This window comes from Apis cerana, linkage group LG8 (assembly GCF_029169275.1).
Source record: "Apis cerana isolate GH-2021 linkage group LG8, AcerK_1.0, whole genome shotgun sequence".
In the NCBI taxonomy this organism is placed as follows: Eukaryota; Metazoa; Arthropoda; class Insecta; order Hymenoptera; family Apidae; genus Apis; species Apis cerana.
This window is the reverse complement of record NC_083859.1, coordinates 7,693,461-7,716,294: the sequence shown is the minus strand read 5'-3', so window position 1 is coordinate 7,716,294 and position 22,834 is coordinate 7,693,461. Positions and strand designations below refer to the sequence as shown.

General features: G+C 25.3%; 6 protein-coding genes across 13 annotated transcripts; 3 read left to right on the top strand and 3 right to left on the bottom strand.

Moving 5' to 3' along the window:
* The first annotated feature begins 59 nt into the window (after positions 1-59).
* Positions 60-2,745, top strand: LOC108003894 (sorting nexin-7). Of its 2 annotated transcripts, XM_017066446.3 has the most exons (8): positions 60-224; positions 435-599; positions 670-780; positions 1,052-1,216; positions 1,284-1,479; positions 1,561-1,835; positions 1,912-2,176; positions 2,547-2,745. In XM_017066446.3, the coding sequence occupies exons 1-8, from the start codon at positions 60-62 to the stop codon at positions 2,615-2,617; spliced, it is 1,413 nt and encodes a 470-aa protein (XP_016921935.1). In that variant the 3' UTR covers positions 2,618-2,745. The 2 variants fall into 2 exon arrangements, with proteins under 2 accessions (XP_016921935.1, XP_016921934.1); XM_017066445.3 differs by having other exon boundaries at positions 1,912-2,745.
* Positions 2,674-7,080, bottom strand: LOC108003889 (uncharacterized). Of its 4 annotated transcripts, none has more exons than XM_062078570.1 (11): positions 6,919-7,080; positions 6,422-6,540; positions 6,074-6,319; positions 5,880-6,001; positions 5,717-5,813; positions 4,431-5,641; positions 4,126-4,335; positions 3,947-4,056; positions 3,670-3,884; positions 3,348-3,604; positions 2,674-3,286 (listed from the first exon to the last, which is right to left on the bottom strand). In XM_062078570.1, the coding sequence occupies exons 1-11, from the start codon at positions 7,078-7,080 to the stop codon at positions 3,201-3,203; spliced, it is 2,835 nt and encodes a 944-aa protein (XP_061934554.1). In that variant the 3' UTR covers positions 2,674-3,200. The 4 variants fall into 4 exon arrangements, with proteins under 4 accessions (XP_061934554.1, XP_061934555.1, XP_016921923.1 ...); XM_062078571.1 differs by having other exon boundaries at positions 5,886-6,001; XM_017066434.3 differs by having other exon boundaries at positions 4,431-5,813.
* A 344-nt stretch (positions 7,081-7,424) lies between these two features.
* Positions 7,425-9,635, top strand: LOC108003893 (vacuolar protein sorting-associated protein 33B). Its single transcript, XM_017066444.3, has 6 exons — positions 7,425-7,582; positions 7,662-7,885; positions 7,955-8,461; positions 8,541-8,771; positions 8,840-9,165; positions 9,243-9,635. The coding sequence occupies exons 1-6, from the start codon at positions 7,425-7,427 to the stop codon at positions 9,504-9,506; spliced, it is 1,710 nt and encodes a 569-aa protein (XP_016921933.1). The 3' UTR covers positions 9,507-9,635.
* On the bottom strand, positions 9,524-13,620 carry LOC108003890 (eukaryotic translation initiation factor 3 subunit C). Its single transcript, XM_017066436.3, has 12 exons — positions 13,484-13,620; positions 13,082-13,188; positions 12,869-13,001; positions 12,510-12,794; positions 12,337-12,434; positions 12,145-12,272; positions 11,653-12,063; positions 11,353-11,562; positions 11,103-11,256; positions 10,825-11,040; positions 9,942-10,758; positions 9,524-9,861 (listed from the first exon to the last, which is right to left on the bottom strand). Exons 2-12 carry the CDS (start codon positions 13,172-13,174, stop codon positions 9,728-9,730), a joined length of 2,679 nt encoding a protein of 892 aa, XP_016921925.1. The 5' UTR covers positions 13,175-13,188; positions 13,484-13,620; the 3' UTR covers positions 9,524-9,727.
* Positions 13,621-14,124: 504 nt separating this feature from the next.
* Positions 14,125-19,112, top strand: LOC108003896 (dnaJ homolog subfamily C member 7). 4 transcript variants are annotated; one of them, XM_017066448.3, is made up of 11 exons: positions 14,125-14,344; positions 14,621-14,680; positions 14,980-15,062; positions 15,139-15,263; positions 15,350-15,538; positions 15,615-15,733; positions 15,817-16,135; positions 16,207-16,372; positions 16,437-16,583; positions 16,652-16,804; positions 16,879-19,112. In XM_017066448.3, the coding sequence occupies exons 1-11, from the start codon at positions 14,301-14,303 to the stop codon at positions 16,968-16,970; spliced, it is 1,497 nt and encodes a 498-aa protein (XP_016921937.1). In that variant the 5' UTR covers positions 14,125-14,300; the 3' UTR covers positions 16,971-19,112. The 4 variants fall into 4 exon arrangements, with proteins under 4 accessions (XP_016921937.1, XP_016921936.1, XP_016921943.1 ...); XM_017066447.3 differs by having other exon boundaries at positions 14,971-15,062; XM_017066454.3 differs by having other exon boundaries at positions 14,178-14,195.
* Positions 17,526-22,427, bottom strand: LOC108003897 (uncharacterized). The gene is made up of 5 exons (XM_017066457.3): positions 22,117-22,427; positions 21,305-21,685; positions 20,945-21,223; positions 20,376-20,869; positions 17,526-20,298 (listed from the first exon to the last, which is right to left on the bottom strand). Exons 1-5 carry the CDS (start codon positions 22,282-22,284, stop codon positions 20,148-20,150), a joined length of 1,473 nt encoding a protein of 490 aa, XP_016921946.1. The 5' UTR covers positions 22,285-22,427; the 3' UTR covers positions 17,526-20,147.
* Positions 22,428-22,834: the final 407 nt, after the last annotated feature.

Here is a 22,834-nt window from a genome sequence, read left to right as displayed (position 1 = left end):
TCTAATGCTGCGCATGTGACGCAGTGCTGGTATAGTTCTTTATACTTGACAATTTAAAGATGATGACTTCTTCAGAAATTGAAGTGGAGAATTTGAGTGAGAAAAATGCAGAAGAATCTGCAATTTTAGAAGTAAGCACAATAGCAGTCGGCAGTGTTATTAAACAGGAGAATCGTGATGTTGATTTTCTTTCAAATTGTAGTACTTCTATCGAAGGTTCCGTGGTAAGAATATAACCTGTAATTTTTGACAGTTATTACATGTATAATTATATTGCAGAAATAAAAATTTATAAAAAGAATTTCGCATAAAATTTCATCATAATTAATTATTTTAATTTTTTATATATTATATAAATTATTTAAATTAATTAAATTATATAAAAAATTAATATACTTAATATTATTTTATTTAATTTACAATTTAATTTTTAGATAGCTTCTCCTTCCATTGACAGTTTCTCTACTTTGCCAGAGCAAGAAATATCAGATTTTCAGATAGATTCTAAAGATTCTAGAGATTTACAAGTAAAAGTAGACAATCCTCAAAAGCATCTTGAAACTCTTGAAACTTATATTACTTTTCGTATAACAACAAAAGTAAGTTCTATTTTAAATATTTATATATATATATATGCATCAATAATGTAAAATTTCTATAATGTTTCAGTCCACAAGACAAGAATTTGAGGAAGGAGAATATATTGTTAGAAGACGTTATAATGATTTTATTTGGTTAAGACAAAAATTAGTAGATTCATATCCTACACATATTATACCAGTGAGATATTATATATTTTAAAAGCATATTAATTCTATTTACTTTTAGAATAGCTTTTATGAATTTAATTTATTTTATTATATTATTTTATTATATAACTTATGAAAATTGATTGTACATTATTATTATTGTTGTGTTGTTGTTGTTGTTGTTGTTGCTGTTATCATCATCATCATCATCATCATTATTATTATTATTATTAATATTATTATTATTATTATTATTATTATTATTATTATTAATATTATTATTATTATTATTATTATTACAGCCAATGCCTGGAAAACACACATTACTTGCTCAGTTAGATCGTTATTCCAAAGAATTTATTATAGCACGCATGAAATTATTACATATGTTTCTTAACAGAGTTATAAATCATCCAATTCTTAGCTATGACAAAAATTTGTACATCTTTTTGACTACTAAACCTGCAGTAAGAATATTTTTTGTAATTTCTTTGTTTAATATATTTTCGGATATTATACTTATATCTTTCTTAGGAGTTTCTCATACATCGTAAAAATCGCGGAAATGTTCTTATTAAAATGACTGATTCTTTGCAAAATATAGCAAGTACATATACTATGAAACAACGCCATTTTGAATTTGAGCAAATTCGAGATTATTGTATAGCTCTTAATGAAAAATTAGCAACTATAGATAAGATAAATCATCGTATACATAAGGAAAGGCAAGGTATTATAAATCATAATATAATCATAAATATCATCATTTTTTTAGTATAAATTCTATTAAATATTATATATATATGTCTAGATTATTTGTTAGAATTGCACCAATTACATCCAATTTTTACTTTATGGGCAACTTCTGAGCCAGAATTAGCTCCTTTTTTAATGGCAATTGCTAAAGCAATAGAATGCAATGCAATGGCTCATCAAAAACTTTTAGAAAGCACTCCGAATGAAGAACGAGAATATATTTCGTATGTAGATGCAGTTAAAAGTGCTTTATCCCGACGCGATTCAATGCAAATTGAATATGAAATAACTGTTGAAGAATTGGCAAAAAAGAGATTAGAAAAGGATCAGGTGCGTTAAATTTTCCTTTTAAATTTAGATAACATTAATAAACTATAATATTTTATAATATTTATTATTTAAATAGTTAATGGATTCTACGAGTGGTAATACTTCGACACAAAATTGGGGTGGATCACTTTGGAAAGCAGAATCTCGTGATGAAAAATTAGAAAGGCTTGGTCAGACCATTCCACGACTAGCAAAGCAAGCTGAATTATTACAAGATCGTGTGGAGTGTGCGAACGAAAATCTCCGAAGTGATTTACAAAGGTGGAATGTAGAAAAGCAAATGGATTTAAAAAATATGTTAATTTCAATGGCAGATCGACAAATTCGACATTATCAACAATGTATGAATGCATGGGAAGAAATTCTTACTAGTTTAAAGCTAGATGGCATAGGATCTGAAGTTAGCATAGGACCACCTATTAAAATTCCTGTTTGAATGATAGAATCTTTCGTTTCTTGGATATAAGTATAATAATTATCTTATGTGTTTACAAAGATAAAAAATTTAGTCATCATTTGTGCAATAACATACTTTATTGCATTTAAGAAACTGATCTTTCCAGTTTCGTTATTGCTGCTTCACACCAAATTAATAATCTTTATCTTTTAAATCTTAAATGTTTTTTGTAGAATGTGATAAATACTTACATAAATTATAGTGCAATAAATAGTTGCACATGTTGCAAATTCATATATATTTCAATTTTTTAGATATAAAAGATGTTATGATGAAATGGCTTTATGATATAACACGGTTGCGTAAAGTTAACGCAAAAACGTAAATAAACTTATTTAATTCTATGGATATAATAGGATAATTTTCAACATAGAAAATCAATTATGAAGTATCTTAAGATATATTTTTCTTTCATCAATTAATTTTGGGACCAAATATTAAATAATTTATCACTATTTGTTCTTTTTCTTAATTTGAAACCACAAAACATTCATTGACAATCAGTTCTTAATTACCTATATCTGGTAATTACCAAAGTTTATCTATAATATATAGATAGTCAATATATAGCACTAGAATACAATTTACAAACAATCGCTTATAACATTCGTTGTATCATTACCCTTAATACGTCGTTAAGTTTTGGACAATTCATTATAGCGGCACTTAATAATAAACTTATTTAGATAGTCTCGTTAAAAAAGCACAGTAAGAATCTATACAACGTGTTACATCTGCTATATCTGTTATTCAAGTTTGGAAATGATTTTTTGAAATAGTTATCATAAATCTATGGGGTATGTTTCCAATATATTCATTACATTGTACACGCTATCTTACCGATGATGAAATTCTTAGATTTATAACAATAAATATTGTTTGCAATTTATCATCTAGTCGATAATTATCTATTCGATTGAAGAATAGTTTGGCATTGGTGTTATATAAAATTCCACCAAATTATCCAAATCATGAAGTCTAGTTATGGATTCGCCTAAAAAATATATTATATATTTTTTTTTCAAAATAATGCTTTGTTTAATTTAAACATTCACCTGTCAAAGTCATTTCGTTATGTAAAAATCGAACTGTGTGCGCGTATGGTTGTTGTATCTTTTCTCTTAATTTTGGTGCTAAACGTCTGGTCGGGTTCCATAATGGACTTCGAAAATTTGGAACATTCATACAATTTGGCTTCCATGATTCAGGTTTTACTTCTTCTAATGGTAATATATCAGTTATTCTGTATTGGCTTGTATCGATGTTCCATGTAAATTTGCATCCCACTTCGTACTGTTTTCTCTCTTGAGAGCTGTATTTCACCAAAATAAGTATTTGAAGTGCAACAAAAATTCCTGAACATAAACTAGTACGAACCATTGAGTTTGATTACTAATTTCACTAGCTTGTATCTTCATAATTAATAGACAGATAATATCACCACTTAACGCGCACACATCAATTATTTCTATATCATAGTCACTGCAATGCCAATATCTCTTTTTAAATCTCATACAAATCCAATCAGCAATATGATGAGAAAATGTTTCAATATCAAAACTTAATTGATTTATTGAAACACATGGTACTATCTGAAAACATAATAAATTTGATCTATTGATGAATAAAACTATCTAAATTTTAAATGCAATACCAATTTTTCTGCTTTGCTATTACTGATCATTTGCATTTGGACATAACCAGATCCATGGACGTGCATAGGAAGTACACATTGATAACTTACATATCCTCCTGTTTCCTCATCTGTAAAAAAAAATATACATATATATATATATTTTATTTTATTATTAAAAAATAATCAAAATAATTTACCTTCAACATCTGTAATAACTGATATCATTTCATCATCAAGTTCTATATAGCTTCTTTTGAAATGTGCTGTGCATTTTATGCTAGGAAATTGTAAATTTATTTTTGGAACTAATGGAGAGGAATTTATAGAATATTTATTAGAACGATCCCTATTTATGCCTCCATTAGATAGTTGATTCTGATTTAATGGACGTAGTACATTTTTTTCAGCTGATAAAATAATATTATCGATTTTATTTAGAAATGATTTTTTTTCTTAATATAAATTTATTATATAAAAATTATTATTATATAAAATATTTTACCTGAATCTATAATTAATTCATTTGATATATTATTTTCCTGATTAACATTGATATCGTCTGTTTCACTTTGATCAGAATCCACCCAATGTTTTCTACCATTAGGTAATACAGATGACATTGTAGGAGAGGATGATATTTGATAAATAGAACAGCCACGGTGTTTGAATTGATCCCGTATATGTTTGAAAGGAACTATATTTTCGGCATCCTCAGTTTCATCACAAAATTCATATTTTTTATCAGCAAGTCTTCGTTTTCGAAATGAACTAAGCTTCTCACAGGTTTCTTGTGCTTCATCCGTGAATTCATATGCTTTTTCAGCTTCAAGAATGAGCTTGTGTGTAGCTCTTGTTCTAGACTGTGTCGAATTCACAATTGGAGGAGGAGAATGTAAGTTAGATCTTTTGCGTGGACTTGGATAACGAAAGGATCGCGATATGGGAGGTGACATTAATCGTGAAGAACATGAAGAAGATGGACTCATAGAAACCGAATGAAGAGGAGAGTTAACGGAAACGATATTATTGTCCTTTGAAGCACCAGGTTGAGGGGAACTAGATCGTTGACTACGTGTGCTTTTATGACTAGATTCTGAATTCCGAGTTTTCAAGATATCTGAGGGCGGCGTAAGAATTGGCGAAGACCATATCATAGTTTTGAGATCAGAAGGAAGTCTTTGCGGTGTAGATCGTGGGGAACACGAAGGATGTTTTACTAGTGTAATTAAATCACTACCGATATTAAGCTCCTGAGACATATCCTCGCAGAAATCCTGTAAGATTTTATCTCTGACCGAGATCGCTTGCTGTTCGATTCGTGAGATTGGACTACTATTTCGACATTTACACTCGCTGCTGTCAGAGCACCCGCACGACTTAACACCTACGACATCAGCAGACTTATTTATATCACAGACACAGTCGCTTTGATTGCTGCTTGAGGTATTTAACGAATCACGGCCTAACTTATCTAATTTAATTGATTCTTCTAAAAAGTCATGTTCTATATTTGATTCGCATCGCGGCGATTGATCAACTGCAGCACATTCAGATGTGCTTATTTTCTCGTCGGAAATCTCATAACGTTCCACAGTTTTAGTGTAATCCAATTCCTCGACATCACTCATGTCTAACGGCATCGTATCAGAAATTACAGTATCCTGCTTATCGTTAGACTTCTGGTTTTTCGATTTTGGAATGTCCAAGTCCACCCTGAGCACATGTAAAAAGTTGCCTGTGTTAACTACCACATGATTCCAATAATTCAAACAGACAGTAGCACGGAACCTAGGATATGGAGAAATTACTTCGTAGGTGGTATGGACAGTGAGCCCATGTTGAAGACAGTTACATCGTACACAACCATCCCAGTTTGCTGCTAGCTCTGTAATAATTTATAAAAAATATTTTTAATTTTCTGTAATATAGTAATATTATATATTAATATTACCTTCACCTTCTTCTTCATAAGATGCTGCTACTTTTAAACAGTCTTTACAATTTTCAAGAGATGGTACTGTAGTTATTGTTAAGTATGCTCTATCTGTTGGTTGAAGATGTAGCCAATTTGTACTGAAAATTTATACTCATTAATTTCTTTGTAAATATGAAAAATTTAAACAAAAAAATTGAATGAAATTTTACCAAAGACCATGTATTACTAGTTTATTTCTTTCCATTGGCCATTGAGATATTACAATACTGAGTTCTCTATAGATAGTGTAATTACCAAAAAGCGTAACCTCTGCAACTTTACGTGCAACATGATTTGGAGTAAAAGCCCACCAATGTAATAAGTATTTGTATAAAGAAGTAGTGCCACTCACATCCATAGTATATGTGTATGTAAGTAAAAACTGACCACATTGTGTCAATCCCATTACAATATGTCTTTAATAATAATAATTATTTTTATTATAAGATTGACAATGAAAGAATATTTTCTCATTTTATTATACTTTCTAATGATATATAATTCTATATAAAACATACCCTGCTTCTAATGCTGATTTTGGGATTACATGTAACAGTGGTAAATGTCTCCATGAAGGTACAGTAGCAAACAGTCTTTCTTCTGAGGCATAGTTGTGCGCTGATAAACAGCCTCTGATCTATAAAAATTAATCTCTTTTTACAATATTCTCATTATTTTTTTTCAATTTTTAATCATTTTACCTTTATCTTTTATTTTTTGTCTTTTATATATATATTATACTTTACTAATTAATTCAATAATTATTAATTATAATAGGAAAAAAGCAAGAGATAAAAAATTATGGTCAAGAACAAAAGAATATTTTTTCTTGTAACCATTTAGTATTAAACATATTTCATTTGACAATGAACATATAATACTGAAGTATAATTGAAATCTTTTCTTCAATTTTATTACAATTCTTTCGTTTTAAATTATTTAAGTTTTGTTTAGTTATTTGAACTCTTGTCAATTTCATTAATATACGTATATATTAAAGGTTAAGCAACTTTACCTCTCTTAAAAATAGCTTCTGTAAGAAATGTCTTTTACTGCGGCGATGAGATAGACATGGTTTTTGGCCCACTATAACATATTCTGATTTTTCAGAGGTAATATCAGAGAACCATTCATTACAACAATCTGAGGTAGTATCGGAAGACGATGCATCCGCCATTTTTAAATAACCCTACTGAAATATATGCATGAATAGCATTGGAAAATATAATTCTTCGTTTTACAAAACTTTGTCACATGGACTAATTGTTTGTTACATTCTTTTTAAAAAAAGTATTTAACAATGTAAAGATTAATTTGTCAAGAAATTTGACTTAAGAAATTGTGATTCAAAAAATTTTAATAGATGAACAAAATATAAAAATTCTACATATGAGTTTTAATTTTCATCGTCTTTTTACCATTGAATAAAAATATATGGCATCTTTATAAATTATAAAGGGTAAACAACTTTGCTATTATATTATTAATTTATCGAAATCTATCGCATATATTTAAGAAAATATGGACATCACATTGGATGATAGATTAAATGTATTACAACAAATAAGTCAACGAAAACTCGTTGAAATCTTGGATGCGATTCCTGGAAGCAAAGATCTAGTGATAGAACAAAAGCTTATGAAAATTTTGGACAGTTTTGTAGGCGTTTCTGTGCTCAAGTAACTGTGTTTTTTTTTGCATGTACTTTAAGCAAATTATTTTTTAAAAAAATATTGAATGACATTATTTTTTATATAGACGTTATGGTGTTGAAAAAATTTATAAAATGGAACAAAGATTAAAACTTTCAAATACACAGCATATATTTTTGATTTCAAGTGATTTGATTGCTTGCAAGAGAGTATTAGATCAAATACAATCAGAAATTCCTCTAAATATTAGATCTCATGTACAGCCATATCATCACATTTTAGTTACTCCATTTGTGCCTACTATCTTTAATTCAATAATTGAAGAAGAGGGTGATTATTTTATTACATAATTAAATATTGATTTCTTAAAGTTCTATTATAATAAGAATGTTTGTTTAGGATTATCTGGATTAGTTACATTACAAACACTGTCTTGGGAATTCATAAGATTAGATGGAAATATCTTATCTTTAGAAAATTGTATGTTTATTGATCTTTACTATCACAAAGATACTACATTGCTACCAGCATTAGGACGTAGCTTATGGTCATTACAACTTATACTTGGTTCTCCTAAATTAACAATTTCCATTGGAAAATATAGTCAGCAGATGCTTAAAATTATGGAATCTATGAGACAATGTTTAGGTTCTTCTAATATAGAAAATGAAATAGGAGCTTTGATTATAATGGACAGAAATTATGATTTGATTACACCTCTTTTAACACCTGTAACTTATGCAGGATTATTACATGAAGTAGTAGAAATAAATGTTGGTATGGGTATTTTGGGCAAGTCTCAAACCAAATTAGATCCTGATAAAGATCAAATTTATGGAGAAGTAAGAGACACTCCATGCAGTGAAGTTTTCCCAATTTTACATGGAAAGGCTAAGTCATTAAAATGTATATTTGTGTATTTATATATGTTTTTTTTTAATATTTCTATTTTAATAATTAGTAATATTTTAATGATTTATATTAGTGGAACAAAATGCCATACAAACGATGAAATTATCTGAAATGGAACGATATATAGCGACAAAATTACAAAAAACTAGAGATCTAACACGACAACTTGCTTTTCATATTTCTGCTTGTCAATTAATAGCAGATACGTTAAGTTCTGACTTTCAAACCTTACAAAAAATAGAGAAATATATACTTGAGTGTAAAGAGAGAAAAGAGTGTTTGAATCACATTGAAAGATATATAAGTATATATATAATGTATAATTTCTTTTATTAAACAATGACATTATTTTTATAATAATTAATTTTTCAGATGATCATCCATTAAGAACTTTACGTTTATTATGCTTATTGTCAATTGCAAGTGATGGAATTACACAAAATGAATTGTACTGTATACAAAAACTTCATCTTCATGCTCATGGTTATAAGCATATACCTTTATTTTATAAATTACAAAATATAGGTTTATTAAAATGCAGATCAGAAAATATTTTACATAAATTGCCAAATTGGAGCAGTGAATGGAATAACAATGCACAAAAATTAAAATTATTACCCAGCTATTTCAAACAAACAGAACAAAAAGGTCGTTCATGTCCAAGTTATGTATTTAATAATGTTTACATACCATTAATTGTTAGTAATATTATTAATTTAATTTATTCATTATAATGTTTAATATCAAATAAAAATGAAAATTTTATATTCTATAGGCTCAAATATTAAATACTGTGATAAATCAAGAAAAAGATTCTAAAAGTTTCGAAGAATTAACAAATTTATCCAACTGCATCATAAATGGTCAACGTGGTTCATTGTTACCAAAAATGATAGTGATATGCATTATTGGAGGTATTACTTATGCTGAAATAACTGCTTGTAGATTTATAGAAAGATCTACTGGAATTCAACTTGTACTGACATCGGATAATATAATAACAGGTAATAAAATATTTGAAAAAATACAAGAAATATGAACATTTCAAGATGGTAATTAAAATTCTGTAATAACTAATATTGTTTATTTTTGTACGATAAATCGAATCTTCTTATATGTAAATAGTAGCAAATATGGAAGTATGAATATACATTAATGTATAATTATTTATATACTGTTATTTTCAACATTATTTAAATGAGTGTATACATGATACAATGATAATTCACTTAAACACCCACATAAATAATATTCAATGATTTAATAATTTCGATTTTCTTCTCGATTACGATCTCGATCACGATCACGTCTCTGACGACCCCAATCTTGTCCTTGTCGATTGTAATTTTGTCTGTCACGAAAGTTCCCTTGATTTCCTCTTGAAAAGAAATTTCCTACCATTTAAAATGTTTACATCATTAGTATTTTATAATTTTATAAGTTCTTAAAATCGTTTGAAATTTATATAGCTTACCTTGTTTCATTTCAAAAATTCGTTCGTTAGAATCTACGAAATTGTTTACTTTATCAGTAAGCTGTAATGCTAATGATTGTAAACGACTTGGTTCACTACGATGCATTACAACAGTTTCAGTTGGATCATCCAAGGATGCCATAAGTTCTTCATTAATGATCATTTTACTTATTATGGAATGAACAACAGGTCGCTTTAATTGAAACATTTCTGCTAATTTCGGCATTGAGATTGAATCATAAACATGAGAATATGTGAATAAATATGTTCTCAAAGCCTCTTCTTTATTCAATCTTGTAAGCATGTCACGAACTTTGTCCGCTTGATAAAAGAGATCCCAAACTTTAGCATTCATTTTTTCGTTAATAATAAAATTATTACAAGCCAACCAATTTCCATTGCGCATTGCTTTTGCTGCCGCGACAACATGTTCTCTCATAGATTCTGGAGGTCCAACTAATGACTGACGTTCACTAGATCTTAATTGTTGATAAAATGTCTTGGAAATCATTCTTCTCCTTGCATCAAATTCGTGTGCAGCCATATATGGAATTTCAATGAGCATCGCAGAAACTAAATAAACACATTCAAGAAGTTCTAAATTAATGTGCATATGGAATGGCATTTGCCTTTGTTTTTCGATCTTTTCTTGTTCTTTACTGCGTTCATGTTGTCTTTGAGGAAGAAGACCTTGTGCCAAAAGTTCCTTCACTTTACCAGTTACCATTAAATCAACTAAACAATTATGGGCATCTTTAATATTCGCATGACGGAAAGCACATAAGCCCAAATGGGCAATAGTTCTATTGTATAAAATCTATAATTGGAAAAAATGATAAATAAAAATAAAATAAAATTCAATTTTATTATAAAAAATACGAACTTGTGTAGCTGGATCAGAATGCTGAATAGTTTCTTGTAAATGAGACATTAAAATGAGATCACGTGCTTGAAACCAGTTATCATGAAGAGCATGATGATAGACATGGGAAAGAATTGCACGAGTTCTAAGTCTATCTGTTCCGTCATGTGCATAAACATATTTACAAAGCTTTTCCATAACTTGTACAGATGTTATAACATCCGGACCAAGTTCTCCCTGAAAATTTTTATATTATTTTTAAATTTTTATCTTTAAAATTTAAATTATTATATATTTACTTCTTTTTGTTTAAGAACGTTTGGGTCGAATTTATAATAAAGATGTTCAATTTTACGTAAATATACGCGACAAAGTTCAGAAACAGTTCCTTGTCTTTCTAAGTATTCTTGGACTTTATCTATTATTGTGGATACTTGTTTTTCATCTTTTAACCTAAAAGAAAAATCATAAATAATATTTTTTATATTTTCAGTTTATATTAAATATATTATATTATATTAAATTTATTTAAATATATGTATTAAATACCTTTCTACATATTCATTACTGTGTGGATCACATTCCTTTAATAATTTAGTAAATTCTTCATCCAAACGTTCTACCAACGTTAATACACATCCATGTATTTTATATGGTGGTGTTTCATACTCTTCTGCATCTTCAGATACTATTTCAGCTATTATCATATCTTTCGTATTCAACAACATATCGAGCATTTCCGTAATACGTTCTAATATCCTATATAAAAATAATTAATTTATTAGTTTATATAAATAAGGATAATTTCTTTTTTATATATTTTCTAGAAATCTGAAATATAGTACCAACTTTGACCAATATTCAGGTTTCATTGCATCAGATACTTTTGGATTGTAATCAAAAATAGAAGATACAATAGAGAACTTAATTTTAACTGCTACTGCTGGTCCAAGATTATGAGTGTCCGCTATGGATTGCAATTCATGTAAAAGCTCAATTTGTTCCCTACGATCGGTACGTTTTTTACCACGAGCCGCAATAATTTCAGAAAGTTTTTTTAAAACAGCAGCCACATTAATTTCTGCATCCTTTGCAAACATTTTTGGTTTTTCAGATGGAATAGCTACACCGCCTTTAACGGTTTCCCATTCACCTTCTTCATCATCTTCATCTTTTTTCTTTTTTCGTTCTTTTTCTTTCCGTTCCTTTCGCTGTTCCTTTCGTTTTGCCTTATCTTCTTCTTCCTCTTTATCTGTTACTCTGTTTAAAAATATGATGACATTAATATAATATTATACATAAACTAATTATTAATTGCTTTAATTTTATATATATATATACTTTTTGATAAATCGTTCACGTATATTTTGATATTGGCCTTCATCTTCACTACTTGTACTTTCACTATCCGAAGAACTACCCCAATCAGATTCACTTTCACTACCTTCTTCTCCATCAGCTACGTTTTTCTGTAAAATTACAATTTTATTTAATTAAAATAGAGAAAATATCAAAATTATATTATATATAAACCTTAAATTTAGAAGTATCTGGTTCACTCGCTTCTGATCCTGCTTTTTTAAAAGCAACTGCACTATCTTCTTCATCCTCAAATTCTACAACTTCTTCAGCTAAAAATTTAATTAAAAAATTATATTATTTAGAAAAATATTAATTAAATATAAATATTAGTAAATTATATTCACGTTTCTCTTCCTCCTCATCATCATCTTGATCTGGATTTTCTCTGAATTTTACTATATCTTCTTCAAAATCTTTGTTATATTTACGAAGTTTTTGGCGTAATGAAGTCAATGATTTTGAATTATTTTTTGACATATTTTTACGACCTTCACGATCTTCCCATACTTCATTGATAAAATCTTCCATTTCTACTAAACATCTAATGTAAAAACGTGGAGTTTGACCACCTTCTTCCTTTGCTATTACAGGCAATGCTTTCTGATAAGCACGCATTAAATCTTCAAAACCTAAAATACCAATACAAATAATTCAAATTAATTGAATATTATTTTATTTTATTCAATATTAAACAAATATTTACTGGACAACATGCTACTCATATCTTTGATCTTTTTGTAATTTCTTATGAGTTTGATAAGATTTGCAATCTCTTCATATCTTTTTTCTTTGGTTGATCGTACAACTCTTTTAGTTTCTTCCTCTTCATCACTGAACTAAAATAGTTTTATTTTATATTAATGTAATTTTAAAAATATAAAAAAAAAATAAAAATAAAAATAACACTTAAATTTACCGTAAAAGCTGTAGTTGGTGCCCTTTGAACCTGTTCTTCCTCAGAAGCACTATCAGACTCAGAATCTGATCCAGTTGCGAAAAAACGACTCATATTTTAAAATAATACTGCATCAGAAAAAATAAATTTAATAAATATTTAATATTTTAAATTTAATAAAAAAATGATTTATTATTAATAAAGATATTTGCATATATTCGTTTATAAAATTTTATAATTTATAAAATAATGTTATAATATAAATTATATATGTAATTGCAAAAGCTTTTCTGTATATGTGGTGATTCTTAAACACATGGTGCACAATTTTGATCCATGCTCACTATTATCAAACATATATTTCTATTGATAAGAATTATTTAAAAATTCTTTAATTTTACTTATTTATTTATTTAAACTTACAAATTACACAATTAGTCGTACTTTTCCTTTCAAGGTATAAAATTACTAGAGGTTATAATGAAAATGATAGTAAAGGCTGATACGCTATAAAATGTTATACATGGAATAAGAGGTGTTCCAAAAAAAGAACGATAAATTTTAAATACTTTTAGATGTTTTGTATTCAAATTAATATAAATGATATGAAATTACAATTATTTATATATAATTACTTATATAAATGTATTAATTTATTTTTTCAAGAAATAATCATTTTATCTAAATTATCACTATATATTTTTGATAAATATTAATTACGAAATACTTAAAAATAGCAGTTTTTGAAAAAAATATAATATGTAAAATTGTTCTAAAATATCTTTATATTATTTATTAATTAAAATTATTAATTAATAAAAATCTTAATCAATTATATTTTTATAGAAATAATTTTCAATTAATAATATAATAATAAATAATAAAATAATAGAAAGATATAATTTTTTTACAATTGTAACTAATTAATAATATTAAGTTATTTGTATTTGATTATTATTATCAAATATTAGTTAATTTAACATTTTTTTGTATTTTTGAAAAATTATTTAGGATGCATTGTGGAACGTATTATACTAACTTCCTGGGATCATTATAACAAATGCAATCCTTCTGTTGGTAGTCTTAAAAGGAGTAAGACTGTTCCGCGAAGGGAATAGACCGATTGAAATAATACGTACAGTACACTTTTTTTTATCAGGCTCAGCTTTAATCGGACATTCACCATAGAAACAGATCGTGATTTTTCTATAGCAATTATTATTCCTTTATATGTTCATATATGATATTGACGATATTATATTATATTATATCTACATTTTATAAGTAAGTGAGAAATATTGTAGATATACATATACATACATATATATATATATATATATATATATCATATATATGTATATTTATATATATTTATTTATTTATTTTGTTTACAACCTACAAATGATATTGTTCGATTAACTGACCATTCGTTTATTCGACCAAGAGTCCGATTCCGTAGGAGCCGGTTAAAAGGAAGTATACTTAATATTAATATTTATTTTATTACAAAGATGTAAATTCGATAAAAATATAAAACGGCTATATATGAACATTTTGTAGGGATATACGCAAGTATATTTCAAAACATTCAACAATGTCTACTATTGAACAATTTAAAGAGTAAGTACAAAATAAGAGTACATAATATTATACTTAATTCATTAAATGATGCATATTTTTTTTAATTTTTTAATTTTTAAATATTATTTTTTCTTAAAAATTATTTGAAAATTTTTATTATAAATATTTTTTAAAATTTTTAATAAAAATTTTATTAAGTCTTTGTTTTCAATAATTTATTCAATAATTTATAAAATAATTAGTTTAGTAAAAGTTTATATGATTTTCATTTAAGTTGATTATAATAACATCATCAAAGCATTCAACACAGAATTAAAATAAATACCTAGTTGTTCTAGGTGTGCAAAAATGCAAACTGCTAAAGAACTTTATGTTGGAAAACAATATAAAGAAGCATTAAAAGAATATAGTGAACTTATTGGTAAAGTATATTTATTAAATTAAGAATCTTACCTCAATTTCATAATTATATGACATTAAAATGAATATTATTTTAGAATTATATCCAAATAAACCATTGCATTATGCAAATAGAGCTGCATGTTATATGATGCTTGATAAATATCCTTATGCTTTGGATGATGCAAAAAAATGTATTGAATTGGATGAGAAACTATACAAAGTATGTTATTTATACATATAAAAGTATATTTAAAAAATGTATTTAAAGAAATAAATATTCTTTTAATTCAATTCATTTATGTTTAGGCATATGTAAGAATTATAAAATGTTGCCTGATTTTGGGAGATATTATTCAAGCCGAAACTACTTTATCCAAGTTATTAGAAATTGATCCTGAAAATAAAGGAATTACCACAGAGAAAAAAGACTTAGAATATGTGAAAAAGTTTCTTAAAGATGCTGATACTGCATATGCTGCTAAGGATTATCGTAAAGTTTGTAATTTTTAATTTTTAAATAAATTCTAAAATAATATATAATTCTAATCGTAATTAAAATCATATAACTTAGGTTGTATATTGTATGGATCGTTGTTGTGATGTGAGTACTCGTTGTACAAGTTTTAAATTAATCAAAGCAGAATGTTTGGTATTTTTGGGAAGGTACCAGGAAGCACAAGAGATAGCAAAGTATATGTTTTTTTTTGTTTCATAAATTTAAAATAACATTTAATATTTTATAGATATTTAATATTTTATATTTAATATTTTAGTGATATTTTGCATGTTGATAAACAAAATGCAGATGCTATATATGTTCGTGCTATGTGTCTATATTTCCAAGATAATATTGACAGAGCTTTTACACATTTTCAACAAGTACTTAGATTGGCTCCAGATCATGCTAAAGCATTAGAAATATATAAACGAGCTAAAAATTTAAAAAAGAAAAAAGAAGAAGGAAATGCTGCTTATGAAAAAGAACAATATCAGAAAGCATATAAATTATATACAGAAGCCTTGACTATAGATCCTCAAAATATTATAACAAATGCAAAACTTCATTTTAATAAAGCAACAGTTGCAGCAAAGGTAATATATCTTCATTTCTTATTGAATTTTATTAAATAATAGATTTAAATTTATTAATTTTGGTATTTTAGTTATCTCGATTAAATGAATCAATAATAGAATGTACAGAAGCATTGAAATTAGATAAAAATTATCTTAAAGCTCTCAAGAGAAGAGCAGCTTCTTATATGGAGTTGAAAGAATATGAAAAAGCTGTTCATGATCTTGAAAAAGCCTGTAAAATGGATAAATGTTGGGGTAAATATAAAAATATTTTTAAATAAATTATTTACATAATAAATTATTCAATATTAATTGACAGATAACAAACGATTGTTAATGGAAGCCAAAATGGCATTAAAAAAATCAAAGAGAAAAGATTATTATGAAATTTTAGGAATAGATAAAAATGCATCTACTGATGATATTAAAAAAGCGTATAGGAAACGAGCGATGGTACATCATCCTGGTGAGTTTGAAAATATATTTTCATTCATTTAACTTAATTATATTAATTTGTCTTTATATAATATATAGATCGACATCCTAATGCAACAGAAGGAGAAAAAAAAGAACAAGAAAAAAAATTTAAAGAAGTAGGAGAAGCCTATGGGATTCTTTCTGATCCTAAAAAACGATCACGCTATGACAGTGGACATGATATTGATGATACTGATGGGGGATATCAAGGTTAATGTAACTTATATATTTTTATATGTAAAATACATAATATATAATTAAGTTAAAGTTTTTTTTTTTTACAGATGTTGATCCAAATGTAGTATTTCAAACATTCTTCAGTCAACATGATGGTTATCAATTCCGCACGGATGGTTTTACTTTTCATTTTGGTTAACAACATTCCAAAAATATTTCTTTTTCTTCTACTAATCTCTTAATCTCTTAAAAAATCGTTTTACTTTAGAGATGAATATATTGGATTTGTTTATAATGGCAGACATATACATTAAAAACATTTTCTATATTACAAACATAATTAGATAAATTCTATTGATTGTTATATCATATAGAAAGGATAAAAAAGCATAAATTAATTTAAAAAAAACTTAACTAATAAATAATTTCTATCATAATTTTTTTAAAGCATCCATATATATTTAATAAATGCAAAGAAAATTTAAATTAATTTAAATTTTAAACAGGATTACAATAACTTTAAACTAATTAACATAATTCCTATATTTTGTGGATACATTCTTATAAATGATACATGTATTTTTGATAAATATTATTATTGAATCCATATCAATTTAAAATATCTTAATAGATTTATGTCGAATTTTATACCGATTATTTTAATTTTCTTTTTCATTTAAAAATTATTTATTATTTTTTGCTATATATTTTGGATCATTACTGATCCAAATTAATAAATTTAATTTGTAGGCAATTTTTTTTTAAAAATAAATAACATTTTATTTATTTTTTAAGTAAACAAAACGATTTACTGTTTTTTCAATAAAGTAAAATGAATAGGTTTATTAATGATTATACTATTTCAAACAAAAATTGAATCAATTTTCTTCCATACTTGATTTAATATATTTTGCATTATATTTTTCATCAGTATAATCTCTTACATAAATTTTGCTATTAAATTCCAAGCAATTAAATTTGCTTTCTTTATTAAATATAAATATACTTATTAAATTAAATTGATCAAACATTATAGGGTACTCATTGATTTTATTATCTAGAGCTATAATAGTATTTCATTATTAATTACAATTTTAAATCGATTGATTTCTATTATGTGTATTACTTTTACAGATTTTGATTTATACAAATTTTCCAAATATTGATGTGTTTCGTAATTTTATTGTGAATTCTAAAGAGATATATCTAAGCCAAAAAGTATTTTGATATGTCTGTTTCTTAAGAAATTGTATTTAGCATCATTGTTTATATATATATATTTTTTTAATCATGGTTTTAATTTTGTCACATCTGTTTAAACATATGAATAAGTCAATAAAATTTAATTGAAAAGTTACTAAATTCGAAAAAATATTTAATAATGTTTATAAGTATGTATCCATAACAATATTATAAACTTATAATAAAATTTTTTACAGTCTTCAATACAAAAATTATTGAAATTATATAAATAATACAAATAAAAAATATATTATAAAAAATATAATAAATTGAATTATAAATATTGTTAATACAATATCACTATACAATAATCCACTAAATATCTTTTTTATTTGTGATGATTATACTTTATGTAATTTGATTGATATCAAGAAATTAATTTTAATTTTTGAAAATATCATTCGAATTGCATAAAAAATATTTTTTTGTGTCCTTACAATTAAAAAAGATATTTAAGTGTTCTGATTTAGATGAATTTTATATATATATATATATATATATATATATATATATATATATATAATAGAAATAATATAATTATCCATATGTATGTAAGTATATGTTTGCCACTATATAACAGATGCTATATAATTAAGTAGTATAAATAATATAAAACTTATTCGAGATAGTTTTATATATTTATTTAAATAATTGTAAATATGTCTTATATGGTATCCTGATACATGTAGAATTTTTGGTATAAGTATGAATGAATATTGAAAATAACATCGAATATTCTTAATAGATAAATTAATGAACTTGGATTGATAGGTATTTATGAAAATTACATTTAAGTTATTTTCTCTTAATTTTTTCATTCAGTGACATTAAAAAATTAGAATATAGTAAACTAAATAATATAATTCATAATTAACTTCCTGAGATTAATTTATATATGTTATAAGACATGTATATATATATATGATGTTTAAATTACTTTTGAAATGATAAACAATATATAGTTCATCTTTCTATATAAATCTATATAAATCATATTAAATATTATTATATTGAACAATAAATTAGAAGAACTTAAAGAATCATATTATCTATGTAATTACTGAAATAGAAAATTAAAGAAATAACTGAATAAGAAAAACTATCAAATATAATTATTTTTCCTTGGGAAAACAAGAAAATAATACATTAAATATCTTATTTATTCCTATCAAAGAATAATATTTTATATATCATAATCATTAAAATAAAAAATCCTGCTTGTTACTTTTATGCTTTATTTAAATATAAATTAATCATTTAAAAAAATTATTCAAAATAAATTATTTAATAATAATTTTTTTTCAAAAAAGAAGGTTTCAAACGTAATTAATCTTAAAATTACATTTATTCTTTTTTTTTTCGTTGTTCAATTTAAAATTAAAATCTGATGCTTTTTAAATAAGTATCTTTTTAAGTACATACACTATAAGGCACACAATAATAGTCACATCTTAAAAATATGAAATGAATGCAAAGTTCTGGATATTATATCTACATTAAATTACATAGCACAAACTTGAGACACACCATTTAAATATTTGATTAAAAACTATGTAAAAATAGCACCTATATATTTGTCTTATTTTCAACAAGTATATGTATATATTTAATATTCTATTATATTCTATATTCTATTCTATTATAAAAATTTACAATATTATCAAAATTTTGTATACTGTATTGTTAAATTACGATTATATATATAAAATAACATTTTATTTTTATTTTCATTTTGATTATTCTGATATTTTAAAAATTTTATATTTTTTATATTAATATAATAATATTATTGAGCATAAAAGTATTATTTAAAACAAACTTGAACATCTTTGAAGTATTTTAATCACTTTTAAGTAACAATTTCGTAAAAAATAAGTAATAAATTAAAAATTCTTTTTCTTTGTAATTTTTTCTTTGTAAAAATAAAATAAAAGAAAATTTCTGCTTCATAATATACTAGGATAGTATACATTTTGAATAAAACCAAATAAACCAAGTATAATGTTTGCGATCTTACATGTACAGCATAAGTACATATTCAAGCAATAAGATGCTTGATAATATATACATATATACAAATAATCTAATATAGTCTTGAATTAATTTTGTGTTATAATAAAGGATTATATTAGGGCTATTTATTTGATTCATTATAGGATGCCCTACCCGCTAATTCGAGTAAATAACGATCAGGATGATCTATCCAATCGCTAGCACTTAATTTAACGATCCTTTGTTTTTCTGCTTCTTTCACTTGCCATTTTTTAATTTCCAATTGACGTTCCCTACAAAATTTCAAATTATTTTTGCTGCTGAAATCCATCAGGATTAGTATTAAAAATATAAAAAAAATAATTATTACCTTAATTTTGTGTCTCCACAACCCCAGACTTCTAAACTAGCAATTGGATAAGGTGCACCTGCAATACTGACTGAATGGAATGATTCATCTATACTAATGTATGGTGAACGAGGATTACTTCCAAATCGTAATCCATGAGGATAACCTCTGATACTAGTATTTAAATATAATACTTTAACTCCTTTTTCAATAACTCTATATGAGGGAAAAAGTTCGATACCCATTGAATTTTCACTTCCCCAATATAGATGACTTTCGCGCCATTCTACCGCTGAACATATGCAATATGTAGGACATACAGTATCTACATTTGAATTAACAGCTCGTATGAATAAAAGAGTGGGACCTCTATATCCTAATACATGATGAAGAAAACGATTAGCTCCTGTTCCATGTTCTGAGCTATTATACAACAATGTCCAATGTCTAGCACATACATTGCCCATTCTTTTAGCTATAAGAGCATGAGTAATATCTTTTGGTGAATCATCTGCCTAAATATACATTTATCTTGTTATTTTATATTTTAATAAAAAATATATAAATTTTAAGTGAATTTATAATTATACCTGAAGATAACATTCAGGTAGTGTACTTGATAATAACCACACATAGCTCACAGGTAATAAAATTTGAGGAAAATCTAAGGAATCTGGTTGTTCTAATATAGGTGTTGGTATTTCCAAATGTGGTTGAGGTTGTCCTTTGGATAAAAGAATTTCACCATTTCGATAAGCAGTTGTGAATACATGTATTATATAACGATGAGGACCATATATTATACGTGGACAATGTTGCCAAATCCAATTACTCGCATAACTCACAGATAAAGCATGTTTACCATGAAACTGTAATATAATATGTATTTTAATATATATATTTTATATTTAAATAGATTGTGAATAATTAATATTAATTAATTTACTGACACATGATACAACAGCTGCATTTATTATTTGATTTGCATAAATGCAGGAAGAAATTCCACTATTATCCATAGCAATATTGTAAGAAATATTCAATAAAGCTTTTAATCCTTCAGGACTTATACTCCCATCTGCTTTTATATTAGAATACATTTTTACATAATTCTCTAATACAGTGTGATCATTCATTACAGAAAGAAACTTTTCTGCTTGTTGTTTAAAAGAATTAGTACTCAAATACGAAGTATTAATATTAGCAGAATGGTGAAGATAATTAAATAACTTTTCACCTAATTCTAAATAATTAGGAAAGAGATAACGTTGAAATACAGATACTGTAATTCCATTTATATGTTCTTGTTCATGCGTTAAATGAGATAGAATCTGGAAAATGAATAGTCTAATTAATAAATATAATTGTTTAAATTAATTTTATCTTATTAGGAATTTATTTTTTATTTATAAGAATAAAAAAATATAAAAAGCAATTATATTTTTCATATTTTGAAAAAAATCAATAATAATTTAAATTTTTTATTAAAAAAAATATTACAAAAGCAATTTATTTATAGGTTATAATTTATAATAATTATCAATGCAAATATTATTCAAAAATAAATGGATCAGAAAATAATCATTTAGAAATTATATAAACTGATTTGCATTTTCAAAATATAAAAGAATTGTTTGCAACAATGAATATTTTCAAAAGACGATCAAAATTTTTGTGCGATATATCGAATATATTTTTACTAATTAGTAAAAAAAAATAGTACTTTCGAAATAAGTAGAATAATCATAAATTAATTTCATACCTTTGCTAAACTTTCAATTGGAAAGAATTGCATATGCGAATTACTTTCCAATTCAGTTCCCGAGGAATTTTTCGAAAGATTATTTGCATTTGTACTGTCACCGGTATGTACAGCAACATCAGTTTTTTTCGTAGATACATGTCCAGCACGTGTTACTTGATTACCCATTTCTATTAATCAAATATTAAAATACCAATAAATTTATTTTCTTATGTGTCCATATCATCGTTCATAACAACAAAACATGCATGCAACCATATGCAACTTTTTAGAAGATTGTCATGAATGATATAAAGGTAAGTGGTGCACTCACTACAAATCGAATGCATATCCCCCTCTTTTATATTGAAATACAGTTCTATGAAGTTCTGTAAAGTGTAGTTCACTAGATTATGTTTAAAAATTGAATTAATTAAAGAAGAATATAAATATATAATGTATCAAGTCTTTTTTTAAATGTTTTATTTTTGATTAAAATAAAATTAATAGAATTTATAATATCTTAATAGTTTTTAAAATCTATTTTATTATAATGATTAAACAAAAAATTACCCTAGAAAAAGAAATTATCAATATAACATATAAAATATTTTTTCTTTTACCAATTTAAAATATAAGATAGATTTTAAATTATTTATAAAATTTTATTTAATTTATATAAATCTGCAATAATGAATAATCGATATATACAAAACTTGTAATTTTAAATATTACGCGC